This window comes from Hermetia illucens, chromosome 3, assembly GCF_905115235.1.
Source record: "Hermetia illucens chromosome 3, iHerIll2.2.curated.20191125, whole genome shotgun sequence".
NCBI classification, from domain to species: domain Eukaryota; kingdom Metazoa; phylum Arthropoda; class Insecta; order Diptera; family Stratiomyidae; genus Hermetia; species Hermetia illucens.
This window is the reverse complement of record NC_051851.1, coordinates 162,907,723-162,926,381: the sequence shown is the minus strand read 5'-3', so window position 1 is coordinate 162,926,381 and position 18,659 is coordinate 162,907,723. Positions and strand designations below refer to the sequence as shown.

Below are 18,659 nucleotides of genomic sequence, written 5' to 3'. Positions count from 1 at the left end.
TATGGTGGAAGAGAAGCTACAGCTTCTGAGCACTCAGGCCGTGTTGGCCCATTGTACTCGCCACCCCCGTCTAACGGAATATTCCGGATTCGTTAACGTATCGCAGGATTTCCGTTAGTGGATGTGATGCTACCCGTCGCAATTGGAGAACATCGGCACCAAAGATCTGATGCCTGATGCGTCCATAGGCGGGGCATTCACATAGGAAATGCTCCGTGGATTCCGCTTCCTCATTACAGGAGGGACACGTTTCATCTTCGGTAATTCCTATTCTGAACATATGTCCAGTTAGTGAATTATGGCCTGTCAGAATGCCCACAATACACCTGTAGGTCCTCCTGCTTTTCGACAGGATAAACTTTGCGGTACGTATGTTGGGTTCTGGCAGGAAAAGTTAGCCCAGTTAGTGAATTATGGCCTGTCAGAATGCCCACAATACACCTGTAGGTCCTCCTGCTTTTCGACAGGATAAACTTTGCGGTACGTATGTTGGGTTCTGGCAGGAAAAGTTTGGTACGTCGAGCAGCATTTAGGCTCTGCCACCTGTCATTATGGGAAACTTGTTCCCAGTTTTTGAAAACAGATTTAGCCAATGCTATTGATAGCCCGATTGCTGGCTCCGGTCCCGGCATAGGGGAGATTGACTCCTCTTTCGCTAAAGCGTCCGAAATTTCATTTCCCTCTATGCCACAGTGACCAGGTACCCAGAGTAGTTCCACCGTATTGAATCTAGACATAGAGTTCAAACGGTTTCTGCATTCCTGAACGATTTTCGAGATGATCAAAGGACTGCTCAATGCCCTCAATGCAGCTTGACAGTCACTGCAGATTGCGATGCGCCTGCCCTTCAACCGCTCGTCAATCACCCAGTTTGCCACCCTTAGGATCGCATAAACTTCGGCTTGAAAAACCGTGGCATATTGTCCCAAAGGAAAAGCCCACTTCTCGTTTTTATTCGAGAGGTAGACTCCGGCTCCAGAACCCTCTTCTGTTTTTGAGCGATCGGTGTAGAAGACTTCCGTATATCCCGCCACGCATTCTTCTTGGTCTTCCCAGTCCTCTCTACGCTTCAGGGTAACTACATATCTTCTACCAAACAGATGTATGGGGACACGAGAATCGGAAGGCATTGAAAGAACTGGATTCAGTCCTCCCAGTAACTCTTCCAATGCTCTGGGCCCCCCACATCCGTTGTTTTCCCATAGATCTAATCGAATTAGCCTATGAGCTGCTCTCATTGCAGTGCTTTGAATAAATATATCCAGTGGCTGCAAATTGAGTAGTGCATTCAGAGCTGCGCCGGATGTCGTCTCATGGAACCAGTGATACCCAGACAAACAGTTCTTTGCAGTGCGGCTAGTTTATGGTGAAAACCTTTTTGTCTCACCTTAACCCACCGCACTACGGATGCATATACAAACATCGGCCTAATGATGGCAACGCATATCCACATTACCACATGAGACCTGAGTCCCCATGTCGAGGCAAAGGCCCGTCTGCACAGCCCATAAGCTGTGAGAGCTCATTTCATCTTTACCTCTACATGTTTGTTCCAAAGAAGTTTTTTATCTAGAGTGACCCCCAGATATTTCACTTCTTCGGAGAGTTGAAGGGTAGTACCCCTCATCTCAGGGAGACAAAGTCCATCCAGTTTTCTCCTTTTTGTGAATAAAACCATTGTGGTTTTATTTGGATTAACTGACAAACCATGTCTAAGGCACCAGCTGTCTATCAAATCAACGGCACGCTGTATATTCCTACACACCGTTCCAATATCCCGATCAACAGCAAGTACAGCCACGTCATCAGCATAAGCTTGAGCGTGTATTGGCAAATTTTGCAGTTCGCATAGCAGTGAGTCGATCAGCATACTCCCCAGAAGCGGCAAAAGCACACCTCCTTGGGGGCAGCCCTTCGTTGCTTCCGTAGTCAGGTAGCGATCGACCCCCACCTCAGCGCACAACAATCTTTGCGTTAGCATAGCATGGATCCACTTAATTAAAGCATCATCAACACCATCACAAAGTTTTTGAAAAGGCGCACAGTCAAAAGCCCCTTCAATGTCCACGAACAACCCCATCGCGTACTCACCATTCAAAGTTGCATCCTCTATCTTTGTGACCAAAGAATGAAGAGCAGACTCACAGGACTTTCCACGTTGGTAAGCATGTTGGTTTTCACTAAGTGGGTGTGACCTAAGTGCTTTTCCACGAATGTGACGCTCCACCAGTCTCTTCAAACCTTTCAGCAAGAATGAGGTCAAGCTGATCTGTCTGAAGTTCTTTGGATTAGAATAGTCATCTTTCCCAGGTTTCGGTATGAAAACTACCTTAACCTGTTGCCAAGAAGAAGGCACGTAGCCCAGAGCAAGACATCCTCGGAAAATATTTCTTAGAGGTCGCTCTAAATGCTCCATACCCTCCTTTAGCATTGCCGGATAGATGCCATCCATGCCAGGTGCTTTGAAATGTTCAAAGGACAGTATGGCAGCTCTCACCTTTTCATGGGTAACAACCGCTTTCGCAGTGTTCTAGTTCCCCTTGCAACACTTGCTTGTTGAAGGGGTTGCAAGAACCGTCAACTCGATGAAATATTACGGAGAGTATGTATTTCTAAATAGTCTCGGCCGTAGGTTCTTCTTTGATTTCCGGAAGTCCAATGCAGGACAGCGCGGATCTATTGTATGTAGGTATCAATGGGTATACCTCTTTTAACATTCGCGTTGATTTCTCTATATAGTTTGTTACTTTGGAGAATTCAGTATACCATTCTTAGCTCCTGGATAGATTTCCGCTTTCTTGACTCTTCAGCAAGTCTAAGAGCGGTTGGTTTGGCCATTTGACTATGCGATGCGCTCGATTCTTGGAACTCCAACAATGTGAACTGCGTGCCTTCGTCGCTGGTTATTGTTGGACAGATCCCGTGACGTGCCTGAAAGTCCTCTAGAAACTCAAGTTCCTTCGCCGCTGTGATGTCCTCGCTGCAATGAGACGAGGGATGGAGTCCGCATACCCGTAGCTTTCGGTATTCACATAGCAAATCCTGAAGTCGTGGGCGAGAGCGTGAGACCGTATTGCTGCAACCAGATCGCTGTGTGGTCGGGAATTCCAGTTTTTGATTCGAAGATTACCAGGAGCAGTTTGTGATAAGTTTGAAGCTCGAAACGCCTACCCGCTTATGAAACATTTTTCCGGAAAAAACGGGGCGAGAGTTTCACACTGAACCTGAGGGTAGCCTCACCGCGCACTTTTGAGTGAAGCCTCGCACGCAGGACCAGGCAAAGAGTGAAATCGTAGAATTTGTGCATCAAAACGGCGACGACTCCGTAGCTAGAAGTGCACGCTGCAATCACGATTTTCATTAGGGGATCCTAATGTGTGAGAACAAGGTCGGACATCAGCATATTTCGGACTTGCTGCTATGCTTGCTCTTTTTCTTTCTACCAAACAAACTTAACATCGTTTTTAAGAATTTTGTCCAATAGAAACGGACTTGCCGTAATTATTGGTTCCACCAAGAAATGCTCATGTTGAATGGACCTCGCAGATGACTTAGAGAAATCGACAGGGATAATACCCAAATGCTAGAGTGGTTTAGGTTCGATCGCGATCACTGATTCTTCAGCGAATGGTACTAGTCGAGCTTGGAACACCCCAAAATCCAAGGGGCTGGAAGAAATGAGTGCTAAACCGATTGAGTCGAGAGGATACATGGCATCTTCCGAGAGCTTCTCGGCCCTTAAACTCAATGTTGCGCTCGAAGCAGCCTCATATATCGACAATATGCAAGAAGCACTGGTTGGGTGAACATGGGGGTTGGAGCTGTGCATGAGGGCTAACTTACGCCAATCATTGGCTGGAGTTTCAACGTCCTTGATTTAATTTTCTTAACTTGGCTCTTGTCTACGACGCGCACGGTTGGCCCGTCGACTCTCTTTCAACACAGTCGTACTGGAGCCAAATCCCATCTTGTGACCCATTTACTTACATAGGGTTGTATCTTGTGACTGATATAATTTCTTCTTGCTATCGGTAACGTTCTTCATGCTGCTTTACCCAAAGAACGTGAACAAATTCAATGGACTGACAACTTTCCTCAAACAGTTCAACTACGCTGATGATATCTGTTGGGTCTCTCGCCGGGTCATGGACATTAGCCAAATGGCTCTGGATTTGAAAAGAGAGAGTTGCATTAAAGATAAACAACAACAAAACCAAGGTTCTCAGTCTGACGCGTCATTGCGTTCTATCTGCATTAATGGGCGGAACATCGAAGGCGTTAATCAATTTGGCACCGAACTAGATGTTGTCTGGCGCATTAACAGCGCTAGATATGCTTTCGCTGCTTTATCTAAAATCTGAAAACGCAATTATCTCAACAAAAAATCAAGTTAAGGCCATTCTGCGCTAGCGTTCTTTGTGTATTACAATCACCACCCCCACTCGAAAACTCCAAGCCTTCGTCAATACCTGTCAGAGTACGCTGCTCTGACACTATCTCAAAGGAAGAACTTGGTCGGCGCACAAGCCTGGCACTCGTACGCACTGTCATTGGAAGACGGAAGTGACAGTAGAAAGGTCGTACATTAAGGAGGGGCGGAAATTACATTGCGAGCTACGCCATGAAATTGAATCCACTCTCCCAAAATGGCCGACGAGTGGGTCGCCCCAAGAGTACTTCCCGCAGTACAGTGGAGGGGAGTACGGGCTAGGAAGCTGCCATTCGAACCCAATGCCCATCTTAACACCCCGGAAAATGAGTGCTGAGAAGCAGATGTACCTTGTCCTCAGTCTAGGTGGGATAAAGCCTCTTTCACTCGAACACTGGGGTAGAAAGACTTTACATCAAAGTTCATTAATATGTTTCATTGCTTCTTCACTTCTTCCTGAGTATTTGCTCCCTGTTCCCAGAAAATACATTAAGCTACTAACCAACCACTGTTATATTTTTTGTGTAGGGTAATCCGTAGCTATTATGAGCTGAGCTGGTTTCCAGATTTGTGAATTCTTGGATCCTTGGCAATACCGGGGAGTACCATACCCGTGCTGAGTGAGTGCTACGTGATGATTCTACAATTCTTCAGAGCACCCTTAGCCCTCCTGACGGAAAGTGATAATGAATATGTTCGAAGTTAAAAGCAAATGGCGGTTGCTGAGTGTTTCTTCCGGCAATTCATCGTATTCCTTCTTTTCCATGATGGCAACTGAGTTCCCCTTGTTCGTCTGTATATAGTATGCGGATTTCCTATTTAAATCCTGGAGGATCTCTAATCTCGCCTGCCTTATCAATTATATAAGTGGTCTAAAGAAAATTGACAACCTCTTTCCTAATGGTTTCCTTTTCATCCCCCATTCCATTGGTAGCTGCACTCTCTTCCCCGTATTTTAATCCAGCTTTTTCGGATTCGAATGTTCTACTAATTTCTACTAAAATTTCAAAGTATCCCCCTTATTAAGGTTTTGTTTGTAAAACAAAACCTTACTAAATATGGTTCAATGTCTGTCTGTCTGTTACACGTACTTTTCTGAGACAAAATTTGGTGAAAAGGTGGGAGCTGTGAGCACTGAGTTTATTTATTTAATTAACGGACAACAAACAGAGAAAATTCCAATTAATTATTGTCCTCAGGAGGAGGAGAAAGCAAAAAACTTATCCTACGTTTAAAACTACTTAAAGTAGGGAAGTTAAAAGGACCAAGCTGTTTTGCATTATAATTTCGGCAAAGCCTGGGAATCGGGGAATGAAAATAGACTTCGAGCTCTGCGAAGGGCACGTTGAAAATGTCTGCGCTACGTGTGTTATAAGACGCAGGACGGCAGGTGATCTCGTCAGCGGCGGAGCAGTCCATCAGACCCGAGGAAAGTTGTACGCTATTGTAGGAAGGGAAGGTTCAGAAAGCGGAGGCGGGAGGGGTAATCCACACGAGGGAAGCTTTTCTTAAAGAAGAGGGAACGGGTGAATTTACGTTGCACAATTTCAAGGGCAAGACAATCACAGTTACGGGAGGGTGACTAGATCACGGAGCGATACTCGAGGGTATTCCTCACGAGGGAATTAAAGAGAGCTAAGAAGGGTTGGATGGAGTCAAAATCAGAGGAGGAGCGAAGAATAAAGCCTGACAATTTTGCTGCTCGATTGATGACATCGAGGCAATGGGTGTCAAAGCGGAGCTTCTTGTCGAAAGTGACTCCGAGGTCTTGAGTGGAATTTAAGCAGGATACGGAATGTGCGTCAAGCGAGTAGGAGAAAGAAGTGGGTGAGAATTTTATAGATAGATAGATGCATTTGCATTTCTTTAGCACCAGCCTCATATTATGGAGTCCAGTAAATCTATAAAATCTTTGGTGATATCAAATTTGAAAATATAGAAGGAGATATCCGTCATCCGATTGAAATCGCACAAAAATTACACATTTTTGAAATTGCCAATATTTCTGAATTCAGTTCACTTCTAGGAATCAAAATTTTAGGATATCCAGTTCGAATTGATAATCAACACTATGCCAGGAATGCATTCTACTTTAACGTATGCTTTGTGTTTGAACCAACCACAAGGACAATTGGATATGAACCAGTTGTTCGTAAACTATCCGAATATTTGGTAAGTACCTTTTCAAATTATATTCTCAAAGTAGTTAAAAATGGAGGTTACGGAAAAGATACTTTCTCCAATTAATATTACTACTTATCTCCCCAGCTTGCAATGGAGCACTCTTGCAGGATCTTATCGCATCAATACAGTCCTATACAAATGGCCCGGCTAACAAGGCTTCTAACGCAAGTCCGGGATGATATTAATTCGAAAAAGACATGCATGCTCCAGGGTAAGATATGCGTTTGTTTGTTTATTGATTTTTTTTCACTTTGTAAGAAATTAATGATCTCATATATATCATAATAAACTTGATAAAATGTTTCAAAGCTGCAATCTCGGTAACATAAGATGGCACCATACGCGCATATACACCAGAACCTTACACAATGCCCGTAGGTGTCGAATATCGTCTTAGAATACAAATGGGGAGTAAATGAAGTAAACAGAAATGTGAAGCAAAAATAGATAAAATTACCGCTCACCTGAAGTTGTGTAACTGATAAAAATAGAGACACTTTTGAATTTTGCATAATATGGTCTCGAAACTGATGGGGAAAAAAAGTTTCGTGTTTCTATATGTAAGTAGATTGCGAAGGTTATTATTCCTTAAAAATTGTCAACACTGCGGGAAATGATTTCTGATCAGAGAATCTAGTGCAGATATCCTTTTTTACAACCTGTTTCTTTTCTATGTAGAACGTAAAGAACATTTAACCATACACCTTACCCCCATAATCAGTGATGAGGATCACCACAATTCAAGGATCAGCAACTAACGATAACATATACAAGATACTCCCAGTGAATGACATCCAGTATCACCAATTAGCTTCAGGCACTTCGAGGAATATAGTACGGTATGGTATGGGATAGTATCCACTATGTGGAGTATAGCGTTGATTCGCCGCAGGACGGTAGCGAGAAAATCTGGATCCAAGAAGAAAATTATTCTTGCCCCCTTATTACTCTCGATTCCGAGCACTCGACAAAATTTGTTACCCCCGGAATTACCCTCTGCAACTCCTCATATCAGCCCTGCAAGGTGAATAAAGGCTCGCATAAAATTAGGCTGAGGTCCCAATGTAATTTTCATCCTGGATTTCTTACGAACGACCTACACCCTAGAAGTGATGAAATGGCTTAATTTGCTTTGTAGGGTGCTCATTAGAAGATTTTGAAAAAGTCAGCAACATGGCATGTCTCAGTTCGATTTGCGGAGGAAACACATATTTCCATGAATTGGCAAAATAGCCAGTGACCACCAGCGCACTGCTTTCCGCGATAACTAAAAGTTTCTGGCACTCTAACATTAGAAAGCTCAACATAGGAAAATTTGTCAAAACTTTTCTTAAGACCAAGCTGCAGAGTATTGCTAAATGTCCGTGGGCATGATAACAACAGATGGGCCCATTCTCCTATCTACCTTCTTTCACCTGATACCATCAATGGAGAAGAACAATGAAAACTGTCCTCTTTTTGCCGTACTCAAATGGAAAGCACTTATTTATGAAAGACGAGAACCACGCCTCCTCTCTTCCATATATTAGCCTGGGGTTGTAGCTTGATTTTATTCAACGTTGCTCAGCATACTCAACACAATATGCAACGAATGTCTTCCTCTCTGAGTGAAAAGTCGCAAACCATGCCAGGTTAACCCAGTTAGAGGGTTATACCAACTATTGACAACTCGCATGCCACGTAAAACCTAGTGCTTCAGAAATGCAGAAATGTTTCACTGTCGTGGGACGTTTATCTCTACTTTCGGTAAGATTAACCGAACCGAAGCTTTTCTAAAAGAGCTCACCTACGTATTTCTAATTATAAAAACGCTCTATTCTGAAAAATGTTTTCCCAGTTTATGACTGAAGTGAAAATTATGCGACAAAAATGGAGTTTTTCGCCACGCGTTTATGAGGCAACCCACTCGTTGACCATTCTGAGATAGTGGATAGCATAGCTCTTTTTTCAAATGTAACCTATACCCTGCTACTTGCGTATCTGCCGGACTGTACGCTTTTGTTTCGAGATTGACAATGCGATGACAGGTGTTTATGAAGGCTTGGAACTTTATAGTGATAATGATAGTCTTTCTATAATACTCTCATATGACAGCACCATGAAGACGTTTACGAAGAACAAACTCAACTTGATGTTAGTGTTAAGGTATCTTGCATTTCCTGTTTTAGACAAAACAACGAAAGTGGATCTAACGCTGTTAATGCGATGGGTAGCACTTATTTCGAATTCACTGTCACTACCAGTAGAAACAACGCCGCATATATTTACAAATTGATCGACAATTTCAATGTTCTACCCATTGATGCGATGACCCATCAAGCTAAAAATCTGGATTTCGCTGGTGTTTATCTTTAATCCAATTCTGCTGGCTTCCTTATCCAAGCCATTTGGCCAGGACTCCTGACTCGGCGAAAAAGTTGCTATCAGCAGATATCGACAGCGCAATCGAGGTGGTTTACGGAGACGACATCGTCCATTGAACCCTTCTAAGTCTTCCAGCCAGGGTCGAATGAAGAACATCACCAATAATGATAAAAAAAACTACCGGCAACAAAGTTCAACCCTGCCTGGCTACATTTTCAAATTCTACTCGGATTTCATCTCGTCTCGAGAGGTAACCTCAATGAAAATTATCGAGTGGTGTCAAGTCATATGATCGCGGCGACAATTTGAGGAACGTTCACCGCTAGATGACTCAGTCGCCAAATTTTTTCTTCACAGCTTAGAGGTGTTGCATAGCCTGCCTGTAGCCAAAGGGCCATCTTGCTGAACCGCAGCTCGGATATATTCATGTTGTCGAACTGCGGCCATATAAAGTCGGTTAGCATCGCTCTGCACCGCGGAGCATTGCCAGTAACGGTGCTTCCTTCCTCATTTCAAAAGAAATAAGGTTCCATTATGCCTCCATAAACCGTTAGTGCGGTCAATCTTTTTGGATGCATTGATGCTTGATCGAACACTTGTGGATTGTGATTGCTCTAATAATAGAACTTTGGTTATTTACACAGTTGCTGAACCAAAAGTTGGCTTTGTCCAAGAAGATGACTTCTTGGTCAAAATCTGAACAACAGTCCTAATGCCCACTTAGCAAGCTCACGGTATTATATATGGTCGTCCGGCTTCAATTCTTGTGTTAGCACAACCTTATAAGGATATAAACCCAAAGTCATCCGCAAAATAAGCCGACAATTGGAAAAAATATTGTTACCATCTGGTCACCCTAAAGTATTTCTCTGGCTCTCTTTTTGTTTCGTTTTGTTCAACACCGAAACTCACACTCCCCTATCCTCCAGGTTCCCTGCTGCAACACTGCAAGCGCCCATACCCTCTAACAATGTACCATATGCTATATTCATTGGTTGGATAACACAAGTTAATAGACGAAAGTTCCTGAGTGGTTCAGATCCCTAGAGTATTATTCACTTCTTATCCTTAATGGAATAATTTTTCACAAGGAGCAATTTTACGAATTATTTAGTACACAGATAAGGGGCGGGACTACCCATAGAAGCTCCTTCAATTTAAATAAAACATACTTTATTCGACAACCGTCTCCTCCTCCGCCTATTGCAATACAACCCGCAAGTCTATTTTATTACTTTATAGACCACTACGACACTATGGTGTATTGGGTTTTAAGGACAGACAGATAAGGGGTCTGAGTAAAGTGGAACCAGCCTAGATTCGATGCTTAAGAAAAAGCCAAAAATGCTACAAGGAATGTGTCCGTCAGTGTCCTTCTAGATGAAAATGCCGATATATGTCAAATGCAATCTTGACATTTATATCAGCGATCAATCGGAAGCTGCCTTTATCGTACTGGGCAAACAAAATTTTGAAGCTCTGCGAACATATCAAGCAACGCCGATGTATTAAACAGAATATAAAAGCTATGATAAAGAGCACCAAGTTAACATAAAAGGCCCAGGATGAAACAGTATTGAAGACATCGGGCGAGAAAGTAAGCCCTTTCAAAACACGGGGAAGAAGCTGAACGGATAAACAGGGCAGCAAACCCCCTAGAGGAAAAAGGCTCAACTCGCAAGTAAGTGGAGCAAGGTGGTTGAATTTCGAAAAGAAGAAGTGGATCCCACAAGAGGTTGGAAGCCTTGAGAAGGTGGTTCCTCGGAAAAGGGAAGGTCGGAGGAGGATTCGACCGGAGGTTATCATTACCCGGGAAGGGTCGTACACTGACATTCTTAACTGAGTGACGACAGACCAGCTCACCACTTTGGGAGATAATATGTCAGTCTGATAATAGTTAAGGCCTAGACCGGATACCGGTCGTTGCGCCATTGATGATGATAATAATAGTTACAGGTACGTAGAGTACTCCAGATACATCCCCTGATTACGCGTTTGAAGTTTCTGTCGAATTAACCGAAAGCAGCTGAAGCCAACCTGCCCTCTGTTGACCAAAATTTGGATAAATTCCAGGATAATGCAAAGAGAAGTACGCAAATACCATTCCAGTTGTCTTCGCACCGTTAACGATCACCCCCTCCTTCCGCTCACTGAGAACATTTCAGATTCCTAGGATTGACGAATGAGTGGAAGTAGCAACTCAGCAGAGGGGAGATCGTTAAGGTAGACAACTTTGCTCCGTTTGTACGTGTTGCTGGTAAAGATAATTTCAGGGATGTTTGGAGAAGCAGTCGGTAACCCCATGTTACGATAACTTGTCAAATAATCCAGAATAGGCGGAATTGTGGTGAATAAATCTATGCACGACTTCAAATGCTTATCTATCGCTGCCATGCCCCACGTCAGCGTCCCTAGTAGAACCATCGAAAGACTTATGACCACCTCTAACCTAAGATGCAGTGTACAATAACGAAATAGTTACTATCTGCGGCAGCTTCTGCTTCCTTCACCAAAGTAAAAGTGCAGTTCCTTTTGTCACGGCATATTCTGCATTCCATTCTCATATTCTCTCGTTCACCGACGGGTCACCCACGTTTCCCACTTTCCCCCAGGGAACCGAAGAATTGTTTCATCACGTATAATTTGAATCTCTTCAATTTACAGAAGGGAGCACTCTGATACCACTGTGTGTAGTACCACGTTACCCAGAAACTGTAAAAGTCTACCCACACGATGCGGCTGCGCTAACAGATGAATTTTATAAATATGTGGGAGAACAATGGGATTTAACAACGAGTCGAGTAAGTATCTTCAAAGACAACACAAAAAGAAATCAAAAAGCTATTATTACCTGACCCATGAACTCTAATAAGAGCATTCAATCAAACCCACTGTTTTCCACTTTCAGATCCTACCATACATTGATGGATTCAATCACGTCAATCGGATAACAGCTCTGGCTGATGTTGCAGTGGAATTAGTCTGTGATTGTATCAAGCATTTGGTGATCTTAGGGGTAGCTGTGATAGTTCCTGTTTTTCAATATGGAAACGTTTATCGCCCAACACCGAAATTATCTCAGTTGGCTAAATGTCGTGATTTACAGAAGAAATGTATACAGAGATGCTCTAAATCAGGTAATTTATAATTTTCAATGCGATATCTGGGGATGTTTTTTTTTGTTTTCGGAGTTGAGGGAGTCCTGCATCCACATCCACTTGATGACAGACCGGAACAGTTGGGGAGAACCTGTACCACGAGTATGAAACGTATAGAGGACGAAAATCACCTACTTCGGGGCTAAGCGAAAATAATTTATTTTTGAAATCGTAGGAGTCCTGAGGATGTCACATGCACTCGACCACGGGGCGGACCAAGTTAGTGGAAACTCTCTCCCACTTCTTTTACTCTACGGCGCTCGTTTTGGAGAAATCACCTATTTTCAGAAAAATGAGGGCCTGCCTGGTGAGTGGTTTCATCCAGGACAGAGGCAGCTGATCAGATGTTGACGCACCTCTAGCCTGGGAACACATTAGGCCAATCGCGTCTCCTCTGCTCTGGGTGCAGTGTGACCAAAACAAGGACTCCTTGAACCAAAAAATGTGAGAGGCAATTGCTTCCAATGGTCCGATCCATCATCAAGTAGATACCAACTCAGGACTTCCATAATTCCACAGTTTTCCGTAGACTGAACTGAGCGAGTTTCGTTCACAACATGGAATGATCGCCTCATACCACACAGTCTCAGATTGAACCTGAATAAAACTGAGTTTTTGACCACCGATTTCCATAAAACAGTCATAATCACTGTCAACGGCAGTGGCCCGCCCAGAATTGAGCGATTCAAATATCTCGGTGTAATGCTATCAGCCAACGGAAACTGCGTTATAAAATTGCTTCACACATTAACGCAACCTGAATGAAATAGCGTTCGACAACTGATGTTCTTTGTGATCGACGAATCAGCGAACGTCTATGGTTCTGAGTGTTGGCTGACTATAAAAAACAATGAGCGGTGTCTTGCGGTAATGGAGACGAATATGTTACGTTGGACTAGTGATGTGACACGTTTTGATCACATCCGAAATGAGGATATCTGCGATCGATATGGGGTTGTATCGATCGTGGAAAAACTGCGAAACAACGGTGCCTTGACACACTGGATGGGGATTTAAAAGCCTCGAGATAGCATCTAGATTAGGCATTTGATAGAACCAAATGGCGAAACCGATCACGACGAGTCGACCCCCCTTGTGAACGGGACAAATGGCTGAAGAAAAAGAATGCCATACAAGACCTTAAAAGATCCGAAACCCTAAAAAGAAAATACAAATATTCAAATTATTCTAGATTCATAAAAAAAGCATATATTTATCATAAGTCATTAACTTTACAGAGAGGAAGCGAGCTTCAGTGCGAGACATTTTCCGAATATTCGCTTCAATGGCACACGGGGCGACATTTGGAGAGTTATGTGTACGTTTTAATCCGGCAGCATTAAACATCAATGAAAGGCAAATGGTGCTTTTTGGATTATTGGAGGGATTAATTAGGAGGGTAGATAAAGTAAGTAACTTTACCTTAGTAACAAATTTTCAAGACAGTGTTTTTTGACACCAGCAAGTGAAAAATCCAAAGTCGTTCCTAATATTTTCTACCCTTTCATTCATTCCAGTACCCGGTAACAATAAGCCGGAACCTTTTTGCCGTAGAGGAGGATGATATAACGAAACCAAAGTTAGGTCCATCAGGAACCCCATCAAATACTCCCACTTTCGAGACTATGGTTAACTCCAGCAGCCCACCAAATAGTCAAACACCACCAAGTAGTAAACCACTACCACGTGGCGGTCGTGCTTTACGCAGTAGCTGCAATTCAAATAATTGCCAAATTGGAAACTCTGAACCACGAGTTATTTACAATGGTCTCAAGTCATTTGATGAAATCTCCTGCACAACTGGAATGAGTTGTCAACAATTGGATGCATATTTAGCGAGAGATGAACATGTTATAGTGCTTTTAAAATGAGATGGTTTATGGTCATGTAAGACGGGAATGCGTGAATAACTGAACTTTGTTACTAATTCAGGGGATTTTTTTTATATTGTTAATAAAAATTTTAGTCATTGCTATAATTCTTTTGACTCATAACTTATATAAGGTGCCTCCTACCCTATCAGAGATCCCAAGAGAATCAACTGGAAGAAGTTTAGTCAAATTGTGAAAACCAAACTCCCCTGTGTTCACAATAACAATATTACCACAACCAACGAACTAAAGGCAAGGTCGGCGCACTGAAAATGGTTCGTACCCTACAAAATAAAACAAAAAGTCATAGACACCATGATGAAGCGGAGAGTCATTCAATCTCAGGAGGCTGATCAGGAAAGTCTTCAACATCTACTGCAGGAAGTCATACATGAACTGCCTGAAAAGATCATCATCTTCAACGGCGCAACAACTGGTATCCGGTCTAGACTTGCCTTAATAAGGAACTCCAGACATCCCGGTTTTGCGCCGAGATCCACCAATTTCATATCCCTAAAAGCTGTCTGGCGTCCTGACCTACACCATCCTAAATCTCAACTAAGGTAGGTAGGTAGGTATCAGTGGCCGCTCCGAGGAGCCCAATTAGCGCTTTGGTGCGCCGTTTTGATGCCACAAACTCCTAAGATCGTGACTGTTGTTATAGGGACAGGGAAGCGGAGTCCAGCTGGCTCGGGTCTTCAGAGCCAGCCCGTAGCATTCACGAAGGAAAGCAGCTCTCCGACCCTGTAACTAGAAATCTCACTGAGGTCCGCAAAGAATGGTTTACCCAGTGTCCGCAGCCTGACTCGAGCCAGAGCCGGGCAATCGCAGAGAAAGTGCATGAGGGTTTCCCTTCCTTCTCCGCAGCTTCGGCAATGCGAGTTGTAGGGTAAGCCGAGCCTAGCGGCATGGTCCCCTATGGGCCAGTGCCCCGTGCAGACCGCCGTAATCTTGATCTCAACTAAGAGGAAGACGATTTTTTATCGAAAATTATCATGACCGGTCAAGCTCATTTCCATCTTAGCGGTTACGTGAATAAACAAAATAATCGATTCTGGGGCACTGAAAATCCGTGTATCACCCACGAAGAGCCATTACACCCGCTCAAAATTACTGCGTGATGTGATTTTTACGCTGGAGGAGTCATCGGGCCATTTTTCTTTGAGAACGCCGCGGGCCAAAAACGAGTTTGGATGACGCGCGCTATAAAGCCATGGTTACCGAAATTTCTCAATGGGATGAATTGACATTGGAGAACATGTGGACAGGACAGTGCAACGGTGCAGACTGCTCGAGCCACAACCGATATTCTGAAGGAAGCATTTCCAGATCGCTTAATCTCTCGTTTTGGTGATTTACACTGGTCGACCGGATCACCAGATTTAATCGTTCCAGACTTGTTTTTGAAGTCACTGGTTTACGTCAGCAAGCCTCAGACTCTTGAAGCCCTTAAGAAGAATATTCGCCAGGAATGCGAGAACCTGTCGCCCGAAGTTCTGCCAAGAGTGATGGAAAATGCCATAAAACGGTACGGTATGGTCATCAATTCTGGCGGCGGCCACTTTACCGATATCATTTTCTCAACTTGATGGAATGGAATAAATTCTAATGGATCAAATAAATAAATTTCACAAGCAGAAGCGAAGTCTTCAAATAAATGGAAATTACAGCAAAAGAACATCAGGTAATTACTTTTCCCCCACATTGTATTTACGTTTGGATCGTGCGTCGATAGATCACCTTTACATTTTTATGCAGAACGGTTAAGAAGGACTGTATAGCCTTGTATGCCTTTGCTAAGAAATGGGGTCTTCGGTCGAGAATTGTTCTCCGGATATAGATAACTGTGGTGCGTCTCATCCTAACGCACGGCTCTATTATATGGTAACAGGTTTTGAGCAAAAAGTACAATAGGACAAAGCTTAATAGAATCAAAGGAGTCGCGTGTGCAGATGCAGTCCTGACCGGCAGATGCTTTCAATGCACTCCCGCATCTCCTCCCCTTAGACCTCCACATTAAATACATTGTAGCGTGCAGTGCCGTCAAACTACGCGAGTCCGGTTGCTGTATAGCGAAGCCCTACAGCCATAGTAATATTTTAGACGAAGTAGCTCGGGAAATCTGGACACTCCTCACGGACTATGCCACACGCAAGCTAAACTTCACGAGAAACTTTGCTGTGAATTTGCAACCAGGGCAGAGTGTAAGACCGGCGGCGTGTGCCAAGGCTATGACACAGTATTCTTCACCGACAAATCAAAGATGGTCTATGGAGTCGGCACGGGGGTTTTCTCGGAAACACACAGTGTACCCGAGGCGTATGGTCTCCCAGGTTTTGCCAGTGAATTCCAAGCGGAAGTACTGGCAATACTGGAAGCCTGTCGATGGCTGGTGCATGATCCGAGCCCCAAGCGTAACATAGCCATTCTGACCGACAGTCAAACTACCATTAAGGCCTTGTACCCGTCAATGACATCCTCCAAGCTGATGGGGCAATGCAAAAATGCGCTAAACAGTGTGGGCGGCACGTTCATAGTCTCCGGGTTCCCGGCCATAGGAACATAGAGAGGGGCGAGCGGGCTGAAGGATTGGACAGGTATGGCTCTGCTCTTGACAGTCCTTTGGCGGCTACAGTGAGTATCTCGCTGGCGACTGTCAAAGGCGGAATCTACTCGCACTACTTAGCGACCTCGGGACCTCAGATGCCCAAGGCTCACCACCTGTGCCAAATCCAGGTGAATTTGGCCCACTTATAACAAAATCCGATCACAAGAGCTCCTTTGCCAGACGCGTGCAAATGCATATAAAATTACGACGGTCCACACGGAGCACTAGCTCATAGAGGACCATGCCACCAGGCACGGCATACCCTAAAATTCGCATTACCGAAGCTGCGGAGAAGGGAAAACCCTCAGGCATTTCCTTTGCGTTTGCCCAGCTCTAACTAGATTCACGCTACGGACACTGGGTAAACCATTCCACCATTCTACACAAGACTGTCCTACTTTAGTCCAGCCCTTACCACCTGCAATAAGGATTTATCTCTTCTATCAGAACCATTTCTTCATCAGTGGTCGTGATGATGTAACTCTCAACAGAAAACTTTCTGCAAACGTTCTCCAGCGGAAACTATTTGGGAATAGATGCTCTCCGTAGTCCTTCGATCATTCAGTTGAGCACGGGCTTCTTGTTTTTAGAAAAGACATTCTTCGCGGTATCAACCAGAAGAGTCCAACCATATGTTCTGTCGATATAATTACCCTGGCCGCCTCCGAGGTTTGGATATTAAAATTTTGAAATTCTCAAATTTGAGTCGACCACGGAAGGAAAATTTTCCATTGTGGTTGCCCTGCTCTGCTTTGCCGCGCTACATCGCTGACGAATTTTGTTCTTGGTAGGGAAAAAAGAGGAAAGAACGGGGAGAGTGTGTCGGCGAGATTCGAGGCAGACATGGAGTTTTATTTGAGACGACAATGGTCGAATGGCTCAAAATTACAAGTTTTCCCTTTAATCCACTGCTCGTTTTCACTAGTTGTTTTCACGAGTATAATTTTCATTGAAGACACGGAGCGCCTTTCCATCGCCTTTCGTGATTAGCGCTAGGAATCGTGCAAACGGAGAAAAAACATTTTTTTTCTGTTTTAATTCATACTCGATTTCCCATCAGGCCACGGTCCCTGTCCAATCGGTAAATTCGCTAAAATAAGTCCAGCCTAAAATTATTGAGAAAAGTGAGTGTTGTCTGGTGTCGTGCTCACTGGCGAAAATCGCAAATAATTTTGAGCTGCGTGTGATGCAGCAGCGACAGTGAAAAGCACAAAGTTGTGAGCATCTTACCCATTTGCAAGGCTAACTATTTTCGTATTTTGGCTGATGTTTGGTCTCATTGGTCAGGTGAACGCCTGGGGTTCGTCTCAGCAAACAAAAGCATCGTTGACTGAATCCCAAAAATGACCAACCACCAGGCGTTTACTGACGGGAACAGCTTCCGACTTTGTAGAAGAAGGTGGCAAAGAGACGCAAAAAGTTAGCCAAGTTCGCCATTCGATAGAAACATGCATTTTGCCGACTCCGGTCCGCCAGACTCTCCAATGTCGGAACAAAGTTTTTTCCAGCAGATACCTGAATTTTTTTTATCCTCAAGAGTTCGTGAAGTGACAAACCAAACCACCCCCCCCCCCCTTTATTAGGCCGTTTGTTGGTATCACGTCTCTATTAGAGTAGTTTACCCCAGATGGGTTTAGTCTTTTTAATAACTGTGTCAAGGCACACGATAAAATCTCTGTGTTCTGACAGGGAGAAAGAGAACCCAGAATCTCGGCCCTCATCTCGCCGAACTACTAACATTTGAGTTAGCTCCAGTACGTGCCGTCAGGTTCCACATATTATCTCGCGCAGTCGCAAAATCACGACTGGCAAACCTGTTAGGGGAGTTTGGTTGGTTGACAGCCTTGATGACCATGTTGGTGATGCAACGCCGTACTTTCAGCGTAATACATAATTTGCCTACTACACATAAGAAAAGGTTTCTACTCTGTGTATGGTTTCGCAATTAAGCGTTCTAAAATCCTGAACTTCCGTCCGCATAGGACAACCCTTAGCTTCCTAGATAAATGAAAATCTCAAAATATCTTTCATTCCTTTACGTATGC

At 43.8% G+C, this 18,659-nt stretch overlaps 1 protein-coding gene across 1 annotated transcript in view; it reads left to right on the top strand.

Annotated features, from left to right (window-relative positions):
* LOC119651877 (GATOR complex protein NPRL2-like) overlaps positions 1–14,102 on the top strand; it is a 37,399-nt gene extending 23,297 nt beyond the window's left edge. Inside the window, exons 3-8 of the mRNA XM_038055690.1 lie at positions 6,445–6,601; positions 6,698–6,824; positions 11,642–11,778; positions 11,886–12,114; positions 13,374–13,543; positions 13,653–14,102. Coding sequence (XP_037911618.1) covers positions 6,445–6,601; positions 6,698–6,824; positions 11,642–11,778; positions 11,886–12,114; positions 13,374–13,543; positions 13,653–14,006 — 1,174 coding nt within the window. The 3' untranslated portion in view covers positions 14,007–14,102. The remainder of the gene's footprint in view (positions 1–6,444; positions 6,602–6,697; positions 6,825–11,641; positions 11,779–11,885; positions 12,115–13,373; positions 13,544–13,652) is intronic.
* The last annotated feature ends 4,557 nt before the right edge of the window (positions 14,103–18,659 follow it).